Source organism: Tamandua tetradactyla, chromosome 6, assembly GCF_023851605.1.
Source record: "Tamandua tetradactyla isolate mTamTet1 chromosome 6, mTamTet1.pri, whole genome shotgun sequence".
In the NCBI taxonomy this organism is placed as follows: domain Eukaryota; kingdom Metazoa; phylum Chordata; class Mammalia; order Pilosa; family Myrmecophagidae; genus Tamandua; species Tamandua tetradactyla.
The window spans coordinates 167999921-168019890 of record NC_135332.1 but is presented as its reverse complement, the minus strand read 5'-3'; the positions used below and the strand labels follow the sequence as shown (position 1 = coordinate 168019890).

The following is a 19970-nucleotide window of genomic DNA, read 5'->3' as shown; positions in this document are numbered from 1 at the left end:
ATCTTTTTTATTGTTTCCATGGAGACGTGACCCACCAAACTGTGGGTAGTAGATTAAATGCTTTCCATGGGATGTGTCTCCACCTATTCAAGGTGGGGTTCCTTACTGGAGCCCTTTCAAAGCGAACCATTTTGGAAAAGCTTTAGAGCCACAAGAGCCACCAGAACTGACAGAGTCAACAGAACGGGCTGTCATTGAAGAGGAAGCTGGATGATCTCCCCATGTGTCTTTCCAGCTGAGAAAGAAACCCTGAATGTCACTTGCCTTCTTGAACCAAGATATCTCTCCCTAGATGTCTTAGTTTGGACATTTTTATAGCCTTGCTTTAATTTGGACATTTTCAGGGCCTTAGAACTATAAACTTGCAACTTAATAAACTTCCTTTTTTAATAGCCACTCTGCTTCTGGTATATCGCATTCTGGCAGCTTGCAAACTAGAACACCCTCTATTCCCCTTAATGCATCATACCCCCAAATAAATGAACTAAAAAATGCTTCCCCTGTAACAGTCCACCATTTCCTTCCCCTGAGCTTGCTCATGTTATTCCCCTCTGTCTGCAACAATTTTCCCAACTTCACTCAAATTCTAGCTCAAATGCTTTTTCTCTGAGTCCATTTTTTATCTTCCTCCATCCACTGCCAAAAGTAGTCTCTGCCTTATGTTAAATCTGTTTCTCTCTAACACTTTCTACCTCATATTACATTTTTCTTTTAAGTACATATTACCTATTATTTATGGGAAACTCTGCTGTTAAACTGTAGCTACAATGATGAAGTAGATAAATTCCCTACTCTCCAGGAGTTCCCGGAGAAGTGAATGGGAACCACAAGTAAACTGCTGCAATAGGTGTAACAATCACATATAACAAAAGCAGCAGAAGAGCAGGCAGGCAAGCATATCCTGAGGTGAAACAGTCTGGTTCAAATTTCAGACCCTCCACTCCCCAGCCTTAGATTCTTCTCTTATAAAATGGGGGTAACTGTAGTCTACATAATAGTGTTATAATGAAATTGTATATGTAAATGCTCAAGCCTTTTAAATGCCAGCCAAGGACCTGAGGGGTCAGGGGCCTAACTTCCAAGAAGACTTTCACTGAGTTAGGGACAACATCACTGAGCCTTGCCTGAAAGAAAAAGCTTTCTGGAAAGAAGATACGACTTGCAAAAAGGCATTAAGCTATAAAAATCCACAACTGTCTAGTTAGTTCGGGTACCTATTCCTATGTTTCAGATGGCTGATGAACTTGAACTTGTGAGGGGAAGCAGGCCTCGATTCTGAATTGCCTTCATAGTGCAGATATGGCATCCAAGAATACAGATTTGGGCAGAGGCATCACTCTCTCAGTCCAACCCAGCGCTTGCCCATCTGCCAAGAAAAGACCTAGTGGGGTCGGAGGAAGAAATGTCCAGCTAGAAGGTAAGCTGCTTCTTTGGGTCTGGAGTCCCTACCCACTCAGCTCAGTGAGGCCTATCCTGGTGTAAGCCTGCTTCCCACAAAAGGACAAAAGTAAAGCAAAGATTAATCTGCCTGAAGATGAAGGGACACTTCTTGCAACAGGATTTCCCATCTTGTGCTCTCATGACATGTTGTATAAGGGTGATATAACTACAGCTCTGATCCCTGTAAGTTTTCTTAAGAAGGGAATGTTGAACTCAACAGTTCAGCAATGAGGGGTGACTCGTAGGGCAGAGGGTCAACAACAGGAACTATTTAGCACTGCTAACAATAATGGCTAATACTTTAGAGCACATCTTGTGGAAGCCGAGTGTGGCCTGCCCCCTTTCCCTGTGACCCAGAGATAAACCCTGTGCTCAGGACTGGATCTATTAGACTGGATCCTAGGATGGAATGAGAATATGGGATGACTTCTTGGGTCACTTAGACACCCCACAACAGACAGTGGTCTGCCCACATATTCCTTCCCCTTTTGCCCTGAACACATGTAAACATTCCCAGACTCAGTCTGAGTTTTATAGCAGCTGGCGCACCCCTGCTGCTCTGTCCGCTCCTGGCAGGGAGGGAGAGGAATACTTCCACTGGCCCTGGGAACCACTGCCTACTCCTGAAGATAACCCTGCTCTCCCTCTTCTCTGTGTGAGTAAATATTGCTCTGTCCAGTGCCTGGGAGAGTCAGGTCCTTGTCGGCATCCCGACACTGCAAACCACGGAGTAGGTAGGACCAAAGATTGCTTTTCCTGGTGACCCTGGTGTTATGATCTTGTGACCCCTGATACAGTGCAACTCCCTCCCTGAGGTGAAGAGCACTATAATGCACCACATACTGGGATAATGTTTCATATGCACGTCTCATTTAATACTCACAATCCCATTTGTCCAGATGAAGAAACTGAAGAGAAAGGGAAATAACCTGCCCCAGGGCACAAAGCCAACCCATGACAGGACTGGGACTTAAACCAAGCTTCCTAACCCTAACACTGCTACTATCAGGATTTGATGTAAGAGCACTAGATCGCAGCCTGGTGAAGGAAGCAAGAATAAGAGCTCCACCAGCCCAGGGATTTTTTCTGTTATGTGCCTCACATATAATAGGTACTCAATAAATACATGTCAAATAAATGAGGCAGACTCAAATATATTATTTTAAACAAACATTCAGAAACTAGGTGTTTGTTACATTATCATTACTGTAGTTTCTCTTTTACTGTACCTTCACGTTTGCTGTCATAAACAATTCCGTTCTTACCAGGGACAGGAAAGGACCAGTTCTGCCGCAGACCAGCTAAGCAACCATGAGCTACTCACTCTGCCTTTCTGGGCTTCTTTTCCTCACCAGGAAAATGCAGGAGTTGGAATACATCCATGTTTTTCAAATATCAATCATGTTCACCTGGCAGTCTGTTAAGAACCCTAATTTCTGAGCCCCTCTCTAGATCTGCTAAATCACACTTCTGTATTTTTAACATCTCCAGATAATTCTGAGGTACAGCTGGACTAGCTACCGTTAAAGTTCCTTCCAGTGTCAAATGTATAAGCTTCTACAAGATCATCTTGGCCACTGTGGCCATTTAAAATCATTCCTATAAATAATTTCAAAATGAAAAGTTTTTAAAAAACATGCCTCTATGTACTTCAACCTTAGACCAAATAATTTATACCCTGACAAGGTCAATTTATTAACAATTATCATAGTCCATTCTCCTGTTCCTATTACTTCCGCTTTACCAAACATAAAGACCACTCAGGGATTCCAAATAATAATGCATCAGAAGTTATCAGCATCGGCCATCTCACCCAGATCACAGGTCCTTCTCCAGGTCTCGCCTGTTGTTTCCAGATAGGTATCTACAAAATACAATAAATTTCATGACCGACAACTTCAATTAAACCGCTACTAGAGTCTTCAGATAGTAACATAAATAAGAAATAAAATATTTGTAAGCAACCAAAAATCAAGGTGAAAAATGAATGAAAAAGCAGAAATCAAAATCTTTCCAGTCTTAACAATGAGCTGCAAAAACAAAAATTAATTTTATGACATTCTGTGGGGAGTATAAAGGGCTCTGAACCAGGTACCCAAAGAAGACCTGAAAGGTTCAAGTCTTGCTTTCCCACTTATCCTGGGCCTCTTGCAATCAGGGGTCCTTCCTGAGTCTATTTCCTCATCCATAAAAGGGACAAAGTTGTCAAAACCTTGCCTACTTAACAAAGTTCCCGTTAGGATTAAAAGAGAAGATGCTCACAAAAGTGCTTTACAAAACACAAAGGTATACTTCTTTTAGTACTTTAGTTCTATTTAAACTCTAATAACAAAGAAACCTTTACTTCATATCTGACAGTGTGTGGTAATAATCTAAGCAATTTCAAAATTTCTAAATTATCACGGAAATAAAAAGGACTTAATTTGTGTAAACTTACCATCACATACTTTCTTACCTATAAGTAAAAGACTAAACTCTTCTAACCCAACCATGCCTTGTAAGGAAAAAAAAAAACCTCATTTAAAAACTGACTTTAAAACGTTGCTGTATTTTATAAAGCACATTTTAGAACAGTACTAAGTCCATGCTATATTTAGCTTCTAACACTTATCCTAAATACCGTTTTTTTTGCAGTCACACACCAACTTACCATCTTCCTCTCATTAGATATGAAGACAGCATAACATTCTTCTAAAGGATACTGATCATGGTTTTTAATGTATTCACAGAGCTTCCAAATATTTTCTTCACTGAAATAAAATAATTGTTTAATCAACATCATTAAAAAAGAATGTTCTATGTGTCTTTCAAATTTGAACAAAAGACTGATTAAAAAGTTAAGAGACCTTAAAAACCACCTCATCCAACAGCTAGCTAATATGGAATGGACAGCTGTGCTTGTGTATGGAGGCATATTATAACCTATAAAATGTTATATCAATGGTCTACAGACTTTAGATCCAGGGAGACTTGAGATACAGCTAGAATTTCAACCCAGACACTTACAAGCTAAAAAGCTTTGAACATTTTGATCTCTCTGGGGATCTGCTTTTCTCTTCTGCAAAATGGGCAGAACCACATCATACTGTAAGCACTCAATAAATCCTAGTTAACACTGAGTATCTGCTCCCCTTAGGGATGGGGCAGGCTGGGTATTTTAACTAGAAAGGACCAGAAAGTTATGTAATCTGTCCAGGAATTTGTTTTGGAGGAAGCTCAGTGAATGGTGCTCTCTAATAAGAGGGAAGTTCTGAGTTTTAGAAGATTCTTTCTCATATTCAACTGAAATCCATCTTACTGTACCTCTGGCCCAAATGAATTCCTCTCCTGTATGACGGGCTTTTTGAACTTTCTGAAGCAGTGATCAGAACCTGCCTGAGTAAAGCAAGGCCCAGTGCAATAAACAAAGCAGCAGCTGAGCTGCTTTCCCGTACACAGTGACCAGTCTCTGTATGCAGAATTTAAAGCTCTGCCTCATGGTTCCTATACTTTTCTAATGAGCCATGCAGGAGCTCTGCTCAAAACAGACCACATGCCACTTCACACCCACGAGGATGGCTATTATTAACAAAAAAACTGAAAATAACAAGTGTTGACGAGGATACACAGAAATAAGAACCCTCCTCATACACTGTTGGTGGGTGTTCTAATTTGAAAGCTGGTGAAATGTGATATACCAGAAACAGAACAGTTTTTTAAAAGGGGGTATTTATTAAGTTGCAAGTTTACAGTTCTAAGGTCGTGAAAATGTCTAAATTAAGTCATCCAGGAAAAGACACCTTGGTTCAAGAAGGCTGATGATGTTGCGGGTTTCTCTCCCAGCTGGAAAGGCACACCATGATGCCCGCTAGCTCTCTCTCCTCATTACATAAGGCTTCCCCAGGGGCATCCTCCCTCTCCCCTCCAAAGGTCTCTGGCTGCATGGGCTCTGTTGGTTCTGGTGGCTCTAAAGCTTTTTCCAAAATGGTTCTCTCTCAAAGGGCTCTAGTAAGCAATTCCACTTTGAGCACATCTCCATGGAAACCATATCATCAAAAGTTACCACCCATAACTGGGTGGGTCACATCTCCATGGAAACCATCAGAAAGATCTCACCCAGCATTACTGAAGGAGGATTAAAGGACACAGCTTTTCTGGGGTACCTAATAGCTTCAAACCGGCACAGTGGGAATGTAAAATGGGACGGCCACTACGGAAAACAGTTTCATGGTTCCTCAGAAAGCTAAATACAGATCTACCATATGACCCAGCAATCCCCTTTCTAGGTATACACCCAAAATCAGGGACTCAAATATTGGTACATCAATGTTCATAATGGCATTATTCACAATTACCAAAAGATGGAAACAACCCAAGGGTCCATCAACTGATGAATGGATAAATAAAACATGATATATTCATATAATGGAATATTATTCAGTCAGAAAAAGGAATGAAGTTCTGATACATGTGACAACATGGATGAACCCTGAAAACACTCTGCTAAGTGAAAGAAGGCAGACACGAAAGGCCACATACTGTATGACTACATCAGATGAAATATCTAGAATAGGCAAATTCATAGAGACAGAAGGTAAAGTAATGGTTACTAAGAGATGAGGAGAGAATGAAGAATTATTGCTTAATGGGTTAAGAATTTCTGCTTGGGTCATGAAGAGGTTCTGGAAATAGGCAGTGGTGATAGTTGCAGAACAACTGACTTTTATACTTAGAAATGATTAAAATGGCAAATTTTATGTCACGTATATTTTACCACCTAACATATTATTTTAATGAGCCACACCAACACTGAAACATGTCAGAATGCCACAGCCTAACTTCCAGCCATCTACATCATGCTATCTGAAAATGAAGCAAGGCATGAAATGTATGAGGACTGAATTTTTAGACCCTTTTTAATTATCAATTTTTTTCATGAAACTTTTGGTGTTAAAAATAAGGGGAGGGGGCAAGCCACAGTGGCTCAGCAAGCAGAATTCTCACCTGCCATGCCAAAGACCTGGCTTCAATTCCCGGTGCCTGCCCATGCAAAAAATAAATAAATAAATAAATAAATAAGGGGAGGGTGGGTCATGGTGGTTCAGCAGGCATAGTTCTTGCCCATGCCAAGACCCAGGTTTGATTTCCAGTGTCTGCCCATGCCAAAATAATAATAAAATAAAAAAAACATGGGGAGGTGCAAAGGATAGGCTAAGCCTACTTAATATTAGGCTTAAGAGTCACCCCAAAGAACCTCTTTTGTTGCTCAGATGTGGCCTCTCTCTCAGCCAACATGGCAAGCAAACTCACTGCCCTACCCTTCTCTACATGGGACATGACTGCCAGGGGTGTAAACCTCCCCGGCAATATGGGACAGAAATCCTAGAATGAACTGGGACTCAGTATTAAGGGATTGAGAAAATCTTCTCAACCAAACGGGGTAAGAGAAAAATGAGACTATAAAATAAAGTATCAGTGGCTGAGAGATTTCTGAGTCGAGAGGTTATCCTGGAGGTTATTCTTACACATTATATAGATATCCCCTTTTTAGTCTAAGGTACATTAGAGAGGCTACAGGGAAGTGCCCGAAACTGTAAAACTGTGTTCCACTAGCCATGTTTCTTGACGATGATTGTATAATGAAATTTCTGCTTTCGCAGAGTGACTGTGTGATATTGAAAACCTTGTGTCTGAGGCTCCTTTTATTTGCGGTATGGACAAATGAATAAAACACATGGATTAAAAATAGATAAATAATAGAATAAATAATAGGGGGAACAAAGTTAAAAAAATAAGGGGAGGAAGCAAAGCTTTTTTTCTTTCTTTTCTTTGTGTGTATGTATATATATATATATAACATATAGATATATTTTATAAATAAAAATTGGTTAAAAAAATAAAGGGAGGATATTATCATCAGCCCCTTCCAACAAGAAAAAGTTAGAATGTAGATAGCCCAAATAACCTTAAAGATTGGGAGAAAAATCAAAGGGCAAAGTAGAGTTATACAGAAAAGATAGGGTTTAACAAATGAGTACGATTGCTGAATCATTATATTGATATTTCTTTTAGTCTCCAGTGTCTTGGAGCAGCTAGAAGCAAAAACGTAAAATTGTGGAACTGTAACCCATACCACACTCTGAAATCTGTTCTACAACTAACTATTGTAGTGTGCTTTGAAATTTATTGCTTTTTTGTATATAATACATGTTATCATTTTTTACAATTAAAAAAAAAGTGAAAAGTGGGGGGGGGGGGCCTTAAAAGCTTATACTTAGAAATGCTGGAAGAATCACTGTTGAAATAGATGGTTAAAAAACAACAGGGGTGGGGTGGGCAGTAAGATGGTGGCTCAGTTGCAGAATTCTCGTCTGCCATGCCAGAGACCCGAGTTTGATTCCTGGTGCGTGCTCATGCAAAAAAAGGGGGGGGGGGGGCAGGATGATGATAATTCCCAACCTTTAAGTTGTAGTAGTAGAAAAAGGTGACAAAACAGGCTAAAGGCCAAGACTACAGCATGACTGGTGATGGGCTGATGCCAGAGAGACCTACAGAGGGGAAGATCCCTGGCACATGGCTGGTACGTAACAAAAGTTTGAAAAATACAAAATAATTAAAAGAGAATCATGATGAAAAAATTTTAGTAATGGAAGGTGGTGATGATGGACAAGTAACAGCTGAAAAAGCTAACAGAAGTAAAGAGTAAGTATTTATTCCAAGGGAGAAGAACCTCCAAGGACAAAAGTAATGAGGGGTACCCACTTAATTAATTCAGACTGGGTAGAACAGTGGCTCTCAAACAGGGGTGATTTTACCACCACTGCCACCATCACCCCCAGGGGACATCTGGCAACGTCTGGAGACAGTTTTGGTGGTCACACTGGAAGATGCTACAGGCATTTAGTGGGTAGAAGCCAGGTATGCTGCTACATATACTACACTGCACTGGACATACTCCCATCCTCATCCCAAGAACTATTGGTCTAAAATGTCAACAGGGCTAAGTTTGAGAAATTCAGAAGAGCAGAGAAAGGTTCAAAATGAAATTGGAGTTCAACTCAACAAATTTAAAAACTTTTGTACATCAAAGGATACTATCAGAAAAGTGTAGATACAAACCTACAGAATGGAAGAAAATATTTGGAAACCATATGCCTGAAAAGGGTTTAATGTTGAGATTTTATAAAGAATTCCTACAACACAAAAATAAAAAAACAAGTCAATTTAAAAAAGGGCCAAGGGGGAATAGAAGTGTAATTAATATAGTATCAGTGGTAGAGAGAGTTCAAATAGAGTCAAGAGGCTACTCTGGAGGTTGCTCTTATGCAAACTTTAGGTAGATTTTGCTACCTATCATGACCTGCCAAACCTCAACCAGGGCCATTCCAGTCAATCCTAAAGAATACCTAGGGCAACATATAAGATTCCACAAGGGTTCTAGACACTAGAGTAATTTTCCAGAAACCTACAACCTCCAGATGGGTCCCTGGTCCAGATAAGTCCTGAAACCTAGCCCAGCCTCTCCAGAACATCAGATAGTTCCATCTCCCTATTCCATATTAGTGACAGATCCTTCCAATATAAAAAATTTAGAACTGCCATAGTCCAAACAACCCCAAGGAGAGGTATGAAAACATGGTGGAATTATACATAGAAGATAGGACTTTATAGAGGAATATGAATGCTGAATCATTAAGTTGATATCTCTTTTAGTCTCCAGGATTTTAGAGCAGCTAGAAGTAAAAACCTAAAATTGTAAAATTGTAGCCCATGTCAAAGTGTGAAAAATGTTTTACAACTAATTGTGGTGCTGTGCTTTGAAATTTATAGTTTTTTTGTATATATGTTCTTGTTCACAAGAAAAGGAACAAAAAAGTCGATTGTGATGATAAAAAAGTATTTAAGCCCCCTAGCCTCCTATAACCTGGAGCAGCTAGAAGGAAAAGTATGAGGATCGTATGGCAGCCCATGACAAACTCTGTAACCACTTGTTTAAGAGTGCTTTGAAAACCATTGCTTTTTTATTTCTTTGTTTTGTATATATGTTATACTATACATTTTAAAAAGTAAAATAAATAAATAAATAATAGTTTTTAAAAAATGGGCCGAGGATTTGAATCCATATTTCTCAAAAGATAATATTCAAATGGCCAATAAGTATAGGAAAAGATGCTCAACATCATTAGTCATTAAAGAGATGGAAATTAAAACTGTAATGATACCACTTCATTCCTACTAGGATGGCTAGTATTAACAAAAAACTGAAAATTACAAGTGTGGCCAAGGATGTGGAGAAACAGAAACCCTCATTTATGGTTTGTGAGAATGTAAAATGGTGTAGCTTCTGTGGAAAATCGTTCGGTGGTTCCTCAAATAGCTAAACAGTATTACCATATGACCCAGCAATTCTACTCCTAGATACCCAAAAGACAGATATTTGTATATCAATGTTCATAGCAGGATGATTCACCATAGCCCACAGGTGGAGACAACCCAAGTATCCATCAACAGATGAATGGATAAACAAAATGTGATACATCCATACAATGGAATATTACTCAGCTATAAAAAGAAGTGAAGTGCTCATTCATGCTACAATATGGACATACCCTGAAGACATTATGATCAGTGAAATAAGTCAGACACAAAAGGACAAATATCGTAGGACTGCATTTATATATAATATCTAGAATATGCAAATCCACAGAGGGGAAAGCAGAATAGAGTCCACTGCAGGTGGGAGGAAGGGAGAATGGGGAGTTACTGTTAAATGAGTATGAGTTTTAGATTGAGATGGTGAAAACACTCTGGAATTAGAGAGTGGTGAAAGTTACACAGTATTGTCAGTGTACTCAGTATCAGTGAATTGTCCATTTAAAATGGTTAGAATGGGACTTCTGGGTCAAGATGGCGGCTTAACAACATGTGCATTTTAGTTCGTCCTCCAGAAAAACTACTAAATAACCAGAAACAGTACAGAACAGCTCCTGGGGTCACGTCAGTGACCGGACACACAGCGTACCTCAGTCTGGACCAGCTGGACTGGCTGTGAGTCCCCACAGAACTGTGAGTTCCCAAAGCTGTGGAGGCCGGTGCCCCTCCCCCACAGGCTGCCTCCCAGAGGGGAAAGCAAAGGAAATTTACCAGCAGCACGGACTGAGCACAAATAAACGCCAATTGTGGAATTAATTAACAAATTCTGACTACTAAAAATAGGCCCCCAGCTTAGGTGAACCTGGTCAAAGTGGAGGTTGCTCATTTTTGCCCCAGCGCCAAGGGGGCAGGGCTGACAGAAAAAGGGGGAAAAAAAAGAAGGAAACAGAGGTTTTTGTGGCTGTGTTTCTACAAAGGCTTGACTGCCTTTGGATACAGCAGCAGGACTTCTCAGGTTGCAACTGCCCCAGGCATAGGCCGAAGTGAGCTCTTTTGGGGGCTTGTCTGGAACCTGTGCCTTCCCCAGGGGAGGGATGAAGCCCAACTTGGGTGGAATCCCTCTCTCAAGGAATTCAGACACCAGGGCTTGGTAATTTGAAGCCATTAAAACCAGCCTACAACCTCTCCTCTGTCTCCACCATGTCCCCAGCAGGGAGAGTCTGCCAAAGTTAAAGGTACCGCATTATCTTACGCTGGTGGGACCTGCAGGCAGACAAACAGCACATACTGGGCAGGATAAGAAAAACAGAGCCTAGAGACTTCACAGGAAAGTCTTCCAACCTGCTGAGTCTCACTCTCAGGGAAAACCAACACAGGTGACTCTTTCCTCCTGATAGGAGGCCATTTTGGTCTGGGAAAATCCAGCTGGGGTCTATAATATCTAAGTAGACCCTCCTAAGGGTGGGGGGTGGGGGAAGGCACCATACAAGCAGGGTAAGAAACAAGAAAACAAGAACTGAAAAATTCTCCTCTGTTAAACAAAGCTTAAGCTAGAGGTCCAACTAAAGCTGAACTGAATGTCAAAGAACAGATAGGCAACAAATTAATCCAGCAAGAAAACCCTAGGTAAAAAAAGAGAAAGCACTCTCCACAATAAACTAATTAAGGTAATTAAATGCCTAGACGCCAGCAAAAAATAACAAATCACACCAGGAAAACTGAAGACATGGTCCAGTCAAAGGAACAAACCAACAATTCAAATGACATACAGGAGCTGAAACAATTAATTCAGAATATATGAACAGACATGGAAAACCTCATCAAAAACCAAATCAATGAATTGAGGGAGGATATAAAGAAGCCAAGGAATGAACAAAAAGAAGAAATTGAAAGTCTGAAAAAAACAAATCACAGAACTTATGGGAATGAAAGACACAGTAGAAGAGATAAAAAAAAAAAACAATGGAAACCTACAATGGTAGATTTCAAGAGAGAGAATACAGGATTAGTGAAGTAGAGGACAGAACATCTGAAATCCGGCAAGAAAAAGAAAATATAGGGGAAAAAATGGGGAAAATATGAGCAGGGACTCAGGGAATTGAAGGACAATATGAAGCGCATGAATATATGTGTTGTGGGTGTCCGAGAAGGAAAAGGGAAAAATAGGAGAAAAACTAATGGAGGAAATTATCACTAAAAATTTCCCAACTCTTATGAAAGACTTAAAATTACAGATCCAAGAAGTGCAGCATACCCCAAAGAGAATAGATCCACATAGGCATACTCCAAGACATTTACTAATCAGAATGTCAGAGGTCAAAGAGAAAGAGAGAATCTTGAAAGCAGCAAGAAAAAGCAATCCATCACATACAAGGGAAGCCCAATAAGATTATGTGCAGATCTCTCAGCAGAAATATGGAGGCAAGAAGACAGTGGGATGATACATTTAAGTTATTAAAAGAGAAAAACTGCCAACCAAGAATTCTATATCCAGCAAAATTGTCCTTCAAAAATGAGGGAGAAATTAAAACATTTTCAGACAAAAAAATCACTGAGAATTTGTGACCAAGAGACCAGCTCTGCAAGAAATACTAAAGGAAGCACTAGAGACAGATACAAAGACAGAAGAGAGAGGTGTGGAGAAGAGTGTAGAAAGGAAGACTATGAGTAAAGGTAAAAATAAGAAAAATTAGATATGACATATAAAACCCAGAAGGCAAAATATTAGAAGAAAGTACTACCTATGCAGGAACCACACTGAATGTTAATGGATTAAACTCTCCAATCAAAAGACATAGTCTGGCAGAATGGATTAAAAAACAGGACCCATCTATATGCTGTCTCTACTCAAAGGACATGAGGGCAAGGACACAAATGGACATTTACACACCAATGTTTATAGCAGCATTATTTACAATTACCAAGAGATGGAAGCAGCCAAAATGCCCATCAACAGACAGTTAGCTAAACAAACTGCGGCATTTACATAAGATGAAATATTATGCAGCTGTAAGACAGAATAAAGTTATGAAGTATGTAACAACATGAATGGACCTTAAGGACATTATGCTAAGTGAGATTAGCCAGAAACAAAAGGACAAATACTGTATGGTCTCACTGATATGAACTGATATTAGTGAATAAACTTGGAATATTTCATTGGTAACAGAGATCATCAGGAGATAGAAATACGGTAAGATATTGGTTAATTGGAGCTGAAGGGATACAGATTGTGCAACAGGACTGAATATAAAAACTCAGAAATGGACAGCACAATATTACCTAACCGTAACACAATTATGTTAAAACACTAAATGAAGCTGCATATGAGAATGATAGAGGGAGGAGGGCTGGGGCATAACTGAAATCACAAAGAAAGATAGACAATAAAGATTGAGATGGTATAATCTAGAAATGCCTAGAGTGTATAATGATAGTGACAAATGTACAAATTTTAAAAATGTTTTTGCGTGAGGAAGAACAAAAGAATGTCATTACTGCAGTGTGCTGAAAATAGATGGTAATTAATATTTTAAAATTTCAACTTATGTGTGAGACTAAAGCAAAAAATGTTTACTTGGTACAAATTTATACTTTGACTAGTGCATCTCTTAGTATAACTTATGTAGATAGTTGGTTGAACACCTTAAGTACATGGAACTTTGTACAGGACATGAGATTTTGTTGGTTTGTCCAGGTGATGCCCTGATGAATCCCAGAGTGATTTGATCAGTGAGTGGAAAAGTATTTGCAAAGTCCCCTTCGGGGAATGGTGAGAACAGGGGAAAACTCAACTTTCCCAAGTTGAATTCTTGATATTCTCACAAGCAGTGTGGGCAACGAGAGCTATAGGCTGAGCCCCCAGTCTTGGGGTTTGTTCATATGAAACTTAACCCCACAGGGGATAAGTCAAGCCTACTTAAAATTAGGCCTAAGAGTCACCCCCAAGAGAACCTCTTTTCTTGCTCAGATGTGGCCTCTCTCTCCAGCCAACACAGCAAGCAGACTCACCACCCTCCCCCTGTCTACGTGGGACATGACTCCCAGATCTTCCTGGCAACGTGGGACAGAAATCCTAGAATGAGCTGAGATTCAGCATCAAGGGATTGAGAAAAACTCTAGAATGAGCTGAGACCCAGCATGAAGGGATTGAGAAAACCTTCTTGACCAAAAGGGGGAAGAGTGAAATGAGACAAAGTGTCAATGGCTGAGAGATTCCAAACAGAGTCGAGAGGTTATCCTGGAGGTTATTCTTATGCATTAAGTAGATATCACCTTGTTAACCAAGATGTAATGGAGAGGCTGGAGGGAGCTGCCTGAAAATGTAGAGCTGTGTTCCAGTAGCCATGTTTCTTGATGATGATTAAATAATGATATAGCTTTCACAATGTGACTGTGTGACTGTGAAAACCTTGTGTCTGATGCTCCTTTTATCTACCTTGTCAACAGATGAGTAGAACATATGGAATAAAAATAAATAATAGGGGTAACAAATGTTAAAATAAATTTAGTTTGAAATGCTAGTGATAAATGAAAGCAAGGGGTAAGGGGTATGATATATATAATCTTTTTTTTTCTCTGTTATCATTTTATTTCTTTTTCTGTTGTCTTTTTATTTCTTTTTCTGAACTGATGCAAATATTCTAAGAAATGATGAATATGCAACTATGTGATGATATTGAGAATTACTGATCATATATGTAGAACAGAATGATATGTTAAAGTTTTTGTTTGTTCTTGATTTTTTAAATTAATAAATAAATTTTAAAATTAAAAGAATATGGTTAGAATGACTTTTGCATTGTGCATATTTCACCACAACTAAAAATAAATAATTTTTTAATGAGTGTATTAGTTTGCAAGCTGCCAGAATGCAATATAACAGAAATAGAACAGCTTTTAAAAAGGGAATTTAATAAGTTACAAGTTTACATTTCTAAACCTATAAAAACGTCCAAACTAAGGCAAACATGGAAAGATACCTTAATTCAAGGAAGGCCAATGGGTCTAGAACACTATCGTCAGCTGAGAAGTCATATGGCTGGCATCCAGTGGGCATCTTGGGCTCCACTGCTTTCAGCTTCTGTTCCTGCGGGGGTTCCTCACTTTGCTTCTTTTGGGGGTAGCTTTCATCGGTTGGCTTCCTTGGCTCTCTCCAGGTTCTGGCTTGCTTAACATCTCAAGGTGACGTCTGCTGGGCTCCAGCATCTCCAAACATCTGTGCCTGTGTTCTTCAAGTATCAGCATCTGTGTCAGCTCTGCTCTGAAGTTTCTGTCAGCTCCGTCACTGTCGGCTCTGAGGCTTTTGTCAATTCTGAGGTTTCTCCAAAATATTTCCCCTTTTAAAGACTCTAGTAAACTAATCAAGACCCAGCTGGAATAGGCAGAATCACATCTCCATCCAATCAAAAAGTTACACCCACAACTGGGTGTGTCACATTTCAATGGAGATCATCTAATCAAAAGTTTTCGACCCAGTACTGAATCAAGATTAAAAGAAATGGCTGCTCCCACAGGACTGGATCAGGATTAAAACATGGCTTTTCTGGGAGTACATAACACTTTCAAACCAGCACAATGAAATTGGATGAACAGAAAGCGACCAGATCTTGAAAAGCTTGCTATGTTCAGTAGGCAAGACTTTATTCTCTAAGCATGTGTTCCTCGAAATGTGGTAGAGGGACCACCAGTCTCAGACTCCTCAACTGAGCTGCTTAAACATCCAGACCCTCTGGGGTGTAGCCCTAAGATCTGATGTTTAATGAGCTCTCAGGTGATTCTTAAGCACAATCAAATTTAAAACTCCTCTGAGAAGTATGACGCTACCTAAGATTAGCAAGACTAGGATGGAGAACCAGGCAGAGAGGCCTGTTAGGAAAAAACCTGAACAGTCCGCGTGACAGCTGAAGAGCTTCAGCCTAGGGATGAAGGAACTACAAGGAGATGATCTGCTGAACGGACCTTCATCTGCTATTACTCTTCCACCAGATCTTTCTTCTTCAATTGTACCAGCCTTGCTGTTACTGCCTGGAATGATCTTCCAACATTCACCCAGGTCCCACCCTCTTTTCCTCCAGGTTTCAGTTCAAATATCACCTATTGACAATGTCTTTCTTTTTTTTTTTTTTTTTAATTAATCATTTTAATAAAACCAAATGAAGCCAATTCATAACTTGGTTCCAATGCTAAGCCTTCCCTGAGAAAGATCCTTGTGGCTTGAGTAGAGAGCCTAATTTATTTTCTAGGCATGGGGGCTAGATGGGCTAATCATGTATCTTCCCTGGGCACTGATGATAAGGCCACACTATGCTTATGAGTTAGTAAGCTGTTGATTTGGTTACTGTCAAAGTCAAAGACAATAGTAAACTTGAGTAGAGGCATTAGGGACATTTTCTTCCCAGACTGCCAGATTCCATCACTGCCATGACCCTGATGGTGACCATGGGAATAATCCTGGGTGGGACTGCAGGATTTAGGAAGGCATTACTTGCTGAATTGTACTGCTCCTGATGAAAGGGGATGGGAAAGAGATATTGGAAAAAGGAAAGGTGCTGGCTTGGTACAGGGCAGGGTCGATGCTGCCACCTTTTGCTGTATGGCAAGGAGTTGATATGAGAGGGCTTTCATTTGGAGTTGGGCTACTCATCATCATCATCACTGTCATCATCCTCTTCATCAGACCCATCATCATCATCATCATCGTCTCCATTGTCATCACCATCATCATCATCTTCATCATCGTCGTCATCATCTTCAGTGTTTATCTTTCCAGACAGCACATCCTCAATCCAATCTTCCAATTCCTCAGCTGTTGGCAGGTCATCATCATCTGGAATCTCCATCCAGACACTGTCAGCATCTGTCACATTCACCACCCCAATCTGCGGCTTGAATAGGTCAATCTTGAAAGTCTTTTCCCAATAGGCAACGAGCAGAGGAAAGTCGTCTGGGTCAATCCACACGATGCTCAGGTCAGGGTTGTCGGTATTATCCCTGCAACCTGTTTCAGGATCTCCAGGAACTCGTAGCCATCTGGGTCACTCTTCTCTGCAAAGGCTACAATGTGGATCCCATTCAAATCATCTTCCCATATTTCGAACATATCTTCTGGGCGCAGACGACGTAGAGTGGGTCTTTGGTGTTCCTTCACAAACTCCACAAGCTCCTCTTCTGTGTAAGGTTTGTCTGGAATGGCAATGGGCTCATCCATAAATGGCTCATAGAAATCAACTTCATTCATCTTCAGGGACAGTTTCTTTGCAACCTTCAGTTGAATATCCTCTTAACTTATAGAAAATAGGAGTTATCAAACTATCTTGCTTTCTTCCAGACAGTCTTCTTCTCCCTAGATTTCCTGATGTTTATATTAGCTTCATATCTCTGCCCTTTGTCAAAGGTGGCAAAAAATTTGATGTAAGGCTGGAAGTGTTCAGCTGCCTCTTCAAAAGCCTTATAATATTCTGAATCCACACTCCTGAAAAAACCAATGAGTTTGATCTGGTCCTCAATGCGTTCAAAAGCTTGGACTTCCAATTTGTTATTGATGATCTCCACTGGGTCTTCAATTAGATCCAAGAGAAACTCCACCAGGACATCGGCTGCAAACTCGCCATCAAACTCAATTGCGCGATCACCCTTAAGAATATATAGGCTTCCTTCTTCATCAAAACCCAGTTTCTTGGCAAGTTTGGCTTCTTTCTTGGCATCCACCATTGCAAAGCCTATGTCTTTATGTTCTAGAACCTGGGCCACAAGCTTGGTTCAAGAAGGCTGATGAAGTTCAGGGTTTCTCTCTCAAGTGAGAAGGCACATGGCAAACACAGTCAGGGTTCCTCTCTCAGCTAGAAGGGCACATGGCGAACACAGCATCATCTGCTAGCTTTCTCTCCTGGCTTCTGGTTTCCTGAAGCTCTCCCGGAAGCGTTTTCCTTCTTCATCTCCAAAGATCACTGGCTCGAAGACTCTCTGCTTTGTGGTGCTGCAGCATTCTCTGCTCTCTCTGAATCCGACAATGTCTTTCTTAAATATCCTAATATAAATAGTGTCTGAATCACAATCCCTTAGCTTGCTTTATTTTCCTCATCGCACTTAACACCAATCAAACATAATTTATTTATTTTTGGCTGCTTTTTTCCCATCAAAACATAAGAACCATGATCTCTTACCAGGGAACTTGTCTATTTGTTCACACCACTGTATTTCCAGTACTTTGAATAGTGCCTCACACACTGCAAGTGCCTAATAAATAATTATTGAATAAAACAATGAAAGTTAGGGTCTAGAACTAACTGGAGTTTGCCTTTCTAGTAAACTGGTCATGAGGATGAAATGAACATATACCTGGAAGCACTAGGTCTGACACTGAGCTGAACAAATGCCTTGGTGGCACTGGTTTTTTGACAAGCTGGAACTGGGGAGAGGGTAGTTTTAGATGGTCTTGAGGTTTTTGTGCAGTGATTGAGAGGTGAAATAAGTCATCACTCAGGAAAGGGAGGGTGGAGGAAGAGTGAAAAGGACCAAAGCAGGGGTGGTGCTTCAGCTGCAGTGGCAGCCTAGAACAGTGAAGAGCCAACCTCTGCGTGTAAATTCCCATTCCTTCACTTTTCAAGTTTCCAGGCCTTAGGCAAATTACTTGCACCCCGCCGTCCTCCGTGTCCTTCTCTTTAATAGGGATAAGAACAGGACCTACCTCCTACAGTTATCAAGAAACTCAACTCGGTTGGTTATATTAATCACCCAGAACAATGCTTGGCATTTGGCAAGTGTGACTATTACTATAGTACCAGCACAGCGCATAAGATCGTGGTTTCTAATGCAGGAAGGCCTGAACTGCTTTCTTTGCTATTAGCTGGGTGATCCTGAAAAACTTAGTTCAAACCTTCTGGGCCGCTATTATAAAATGACTCTCGCATCAGTCTGAAACCACACGGGCTTTAGCATAGTAACTTCCAAAGGTTCTCTGAGCTCGACCCATCGCCTTCAACTACCCCTTTCCACCCTCAAACACTGGGACCCGCAGAGAAGGTCCGACCGAAAAGCGACCAGCAGAGGGAACGCACCGCCATCGACCTGCCGGTTCCCGACGAGTTCCCACCTAGCTGCCCACTCCCTACTCAGGAGACGCGGGCTGGCGTCCCCGCTCCTTCCTCCCCCACAACCGGAAAACCCGCGGTCCAGGCCCGAAGCGCCCCTGGGGGGGCTCGAGGGAAGGTGGGGCCCGCGCCCCTCACCAGTAGCAGCTGTTGTACACGCAGGCGTCCCGCGGGGGGCTTGCCGGCTGGTAGCGAGCGGTGGCGGCGGCGGCGGCGGTGACGGTGGCGACGGCGCCGTGCCCCTCCATGGCAGGCTGAGGCGGGCTGAGGCGGACTGCTTGGACCTGCCCGGCCGGCAGGGTTAGTGGGAGGAGCTGGCGTTCGGAGTGTGAGGTGGGCGGAGCCCGGGACATCCCCAGGTTTCCGGGAGGGTGCAGCCAAGCGCTGAGTAGGGGGGGCCGGAGCAGGGCACGCAGCGCGGGTTCCCGGCCGCGGAGCCCGGGGCCGAACGGGCAGAGCCGGGGATTGGCGGGCTCGGTGCCGGGTGGGTGGAGCCCAGGGCGGGATGAGCAGCAGGCGGGGCAGGTCCCTGGTGGGTGGAGCCAGGGTGGTGGTAGGCGGATCCGGGGCAGGGCGAACGGCGCAAATCCCTGGTGGGCGGAGCTCCGGGAGAGGCTGACTGCTTGGTTCCGGGTACGCCGAGCTGGGCCGGGTGCAAGGAGCCCGGAACCCAGCGGAGCTGGTGGCTCCGATTTCTGGGGGGGCGGAGTCCGGGAAGGGGCAGGGCGTGCTGGCGGGGGCGGTAACCGCGGGGATCCTGTCAACCCCGGCAAAGAGAGGTCAGCGGCAGGCTGCTAGGGGGAGGAGGTGGGGGAGCTGGGGGTTAATAAACCGCTTCGGTGTGACTCTGCTGGAGAAGTCTGAGAGTTTTCCCCCAACCGGGGACCGGGGTTGCGAACTGTGAAGGAGCCGGATGAGACGCTGAAGACTTCAAGTGCAGGTGAAATAAGAGAATATTGTGTGAGCAAATGAAGGCTTTAGCACGTGAAGCCTACAGTCCACAGGTGCCGGGGGTAAAGGGGGGAGGGGAGAGGTAATTCCAGGTGTTAACTGCCTCACCCCAGATCTCACCATATTGTGACTTAA

General features: G+C 41.9%; 2 protein-coding genes and 1 pseudogene across 2 annotated transcripts in view; 1 reads left to right on the top strand and 2 right to left on the bottom strand.

Moving 5' to 3' along the window:
* Nucleotides 1-19252, bottom strand: part of NTAQ1 (N-terminal glutamine amidase 1) — a 28757-nt gene extending 9505 nt beyond the window's left edge. Inside the window, 3 exon segments of the mRNA XM_077167587.1 lie at nt 3254-3304; nt 4091-4190; nt 19023-19252. Coding sequence (XP_077023702.1) covers nt 3254-3304; nt 4091-4190; nt 19023-19237 — 366 coding nt within the window. The 5' untranslated portion in view covers nt 19238-19252.
* LOC143685751 (calsequestrin-2 pseudogene) lies at nt 14657-18857 on the bottom strand (annotated as a pseudogene).
* Nucleotides 19117-19970, top strand: part of ATAD2 (ATPase family AAA domain containing 2) — a 97170-nt gene continuing 96316 nt past the window's right edge. The window contains exon 1 of the mRNA XM_077167586.1: nt 19117-19217. The gene's annotated coding sequence lies outside the window, so the exon portion shown is untranslated. The remainder of the gene's footprint in view (nt 19218-19970) is intronic.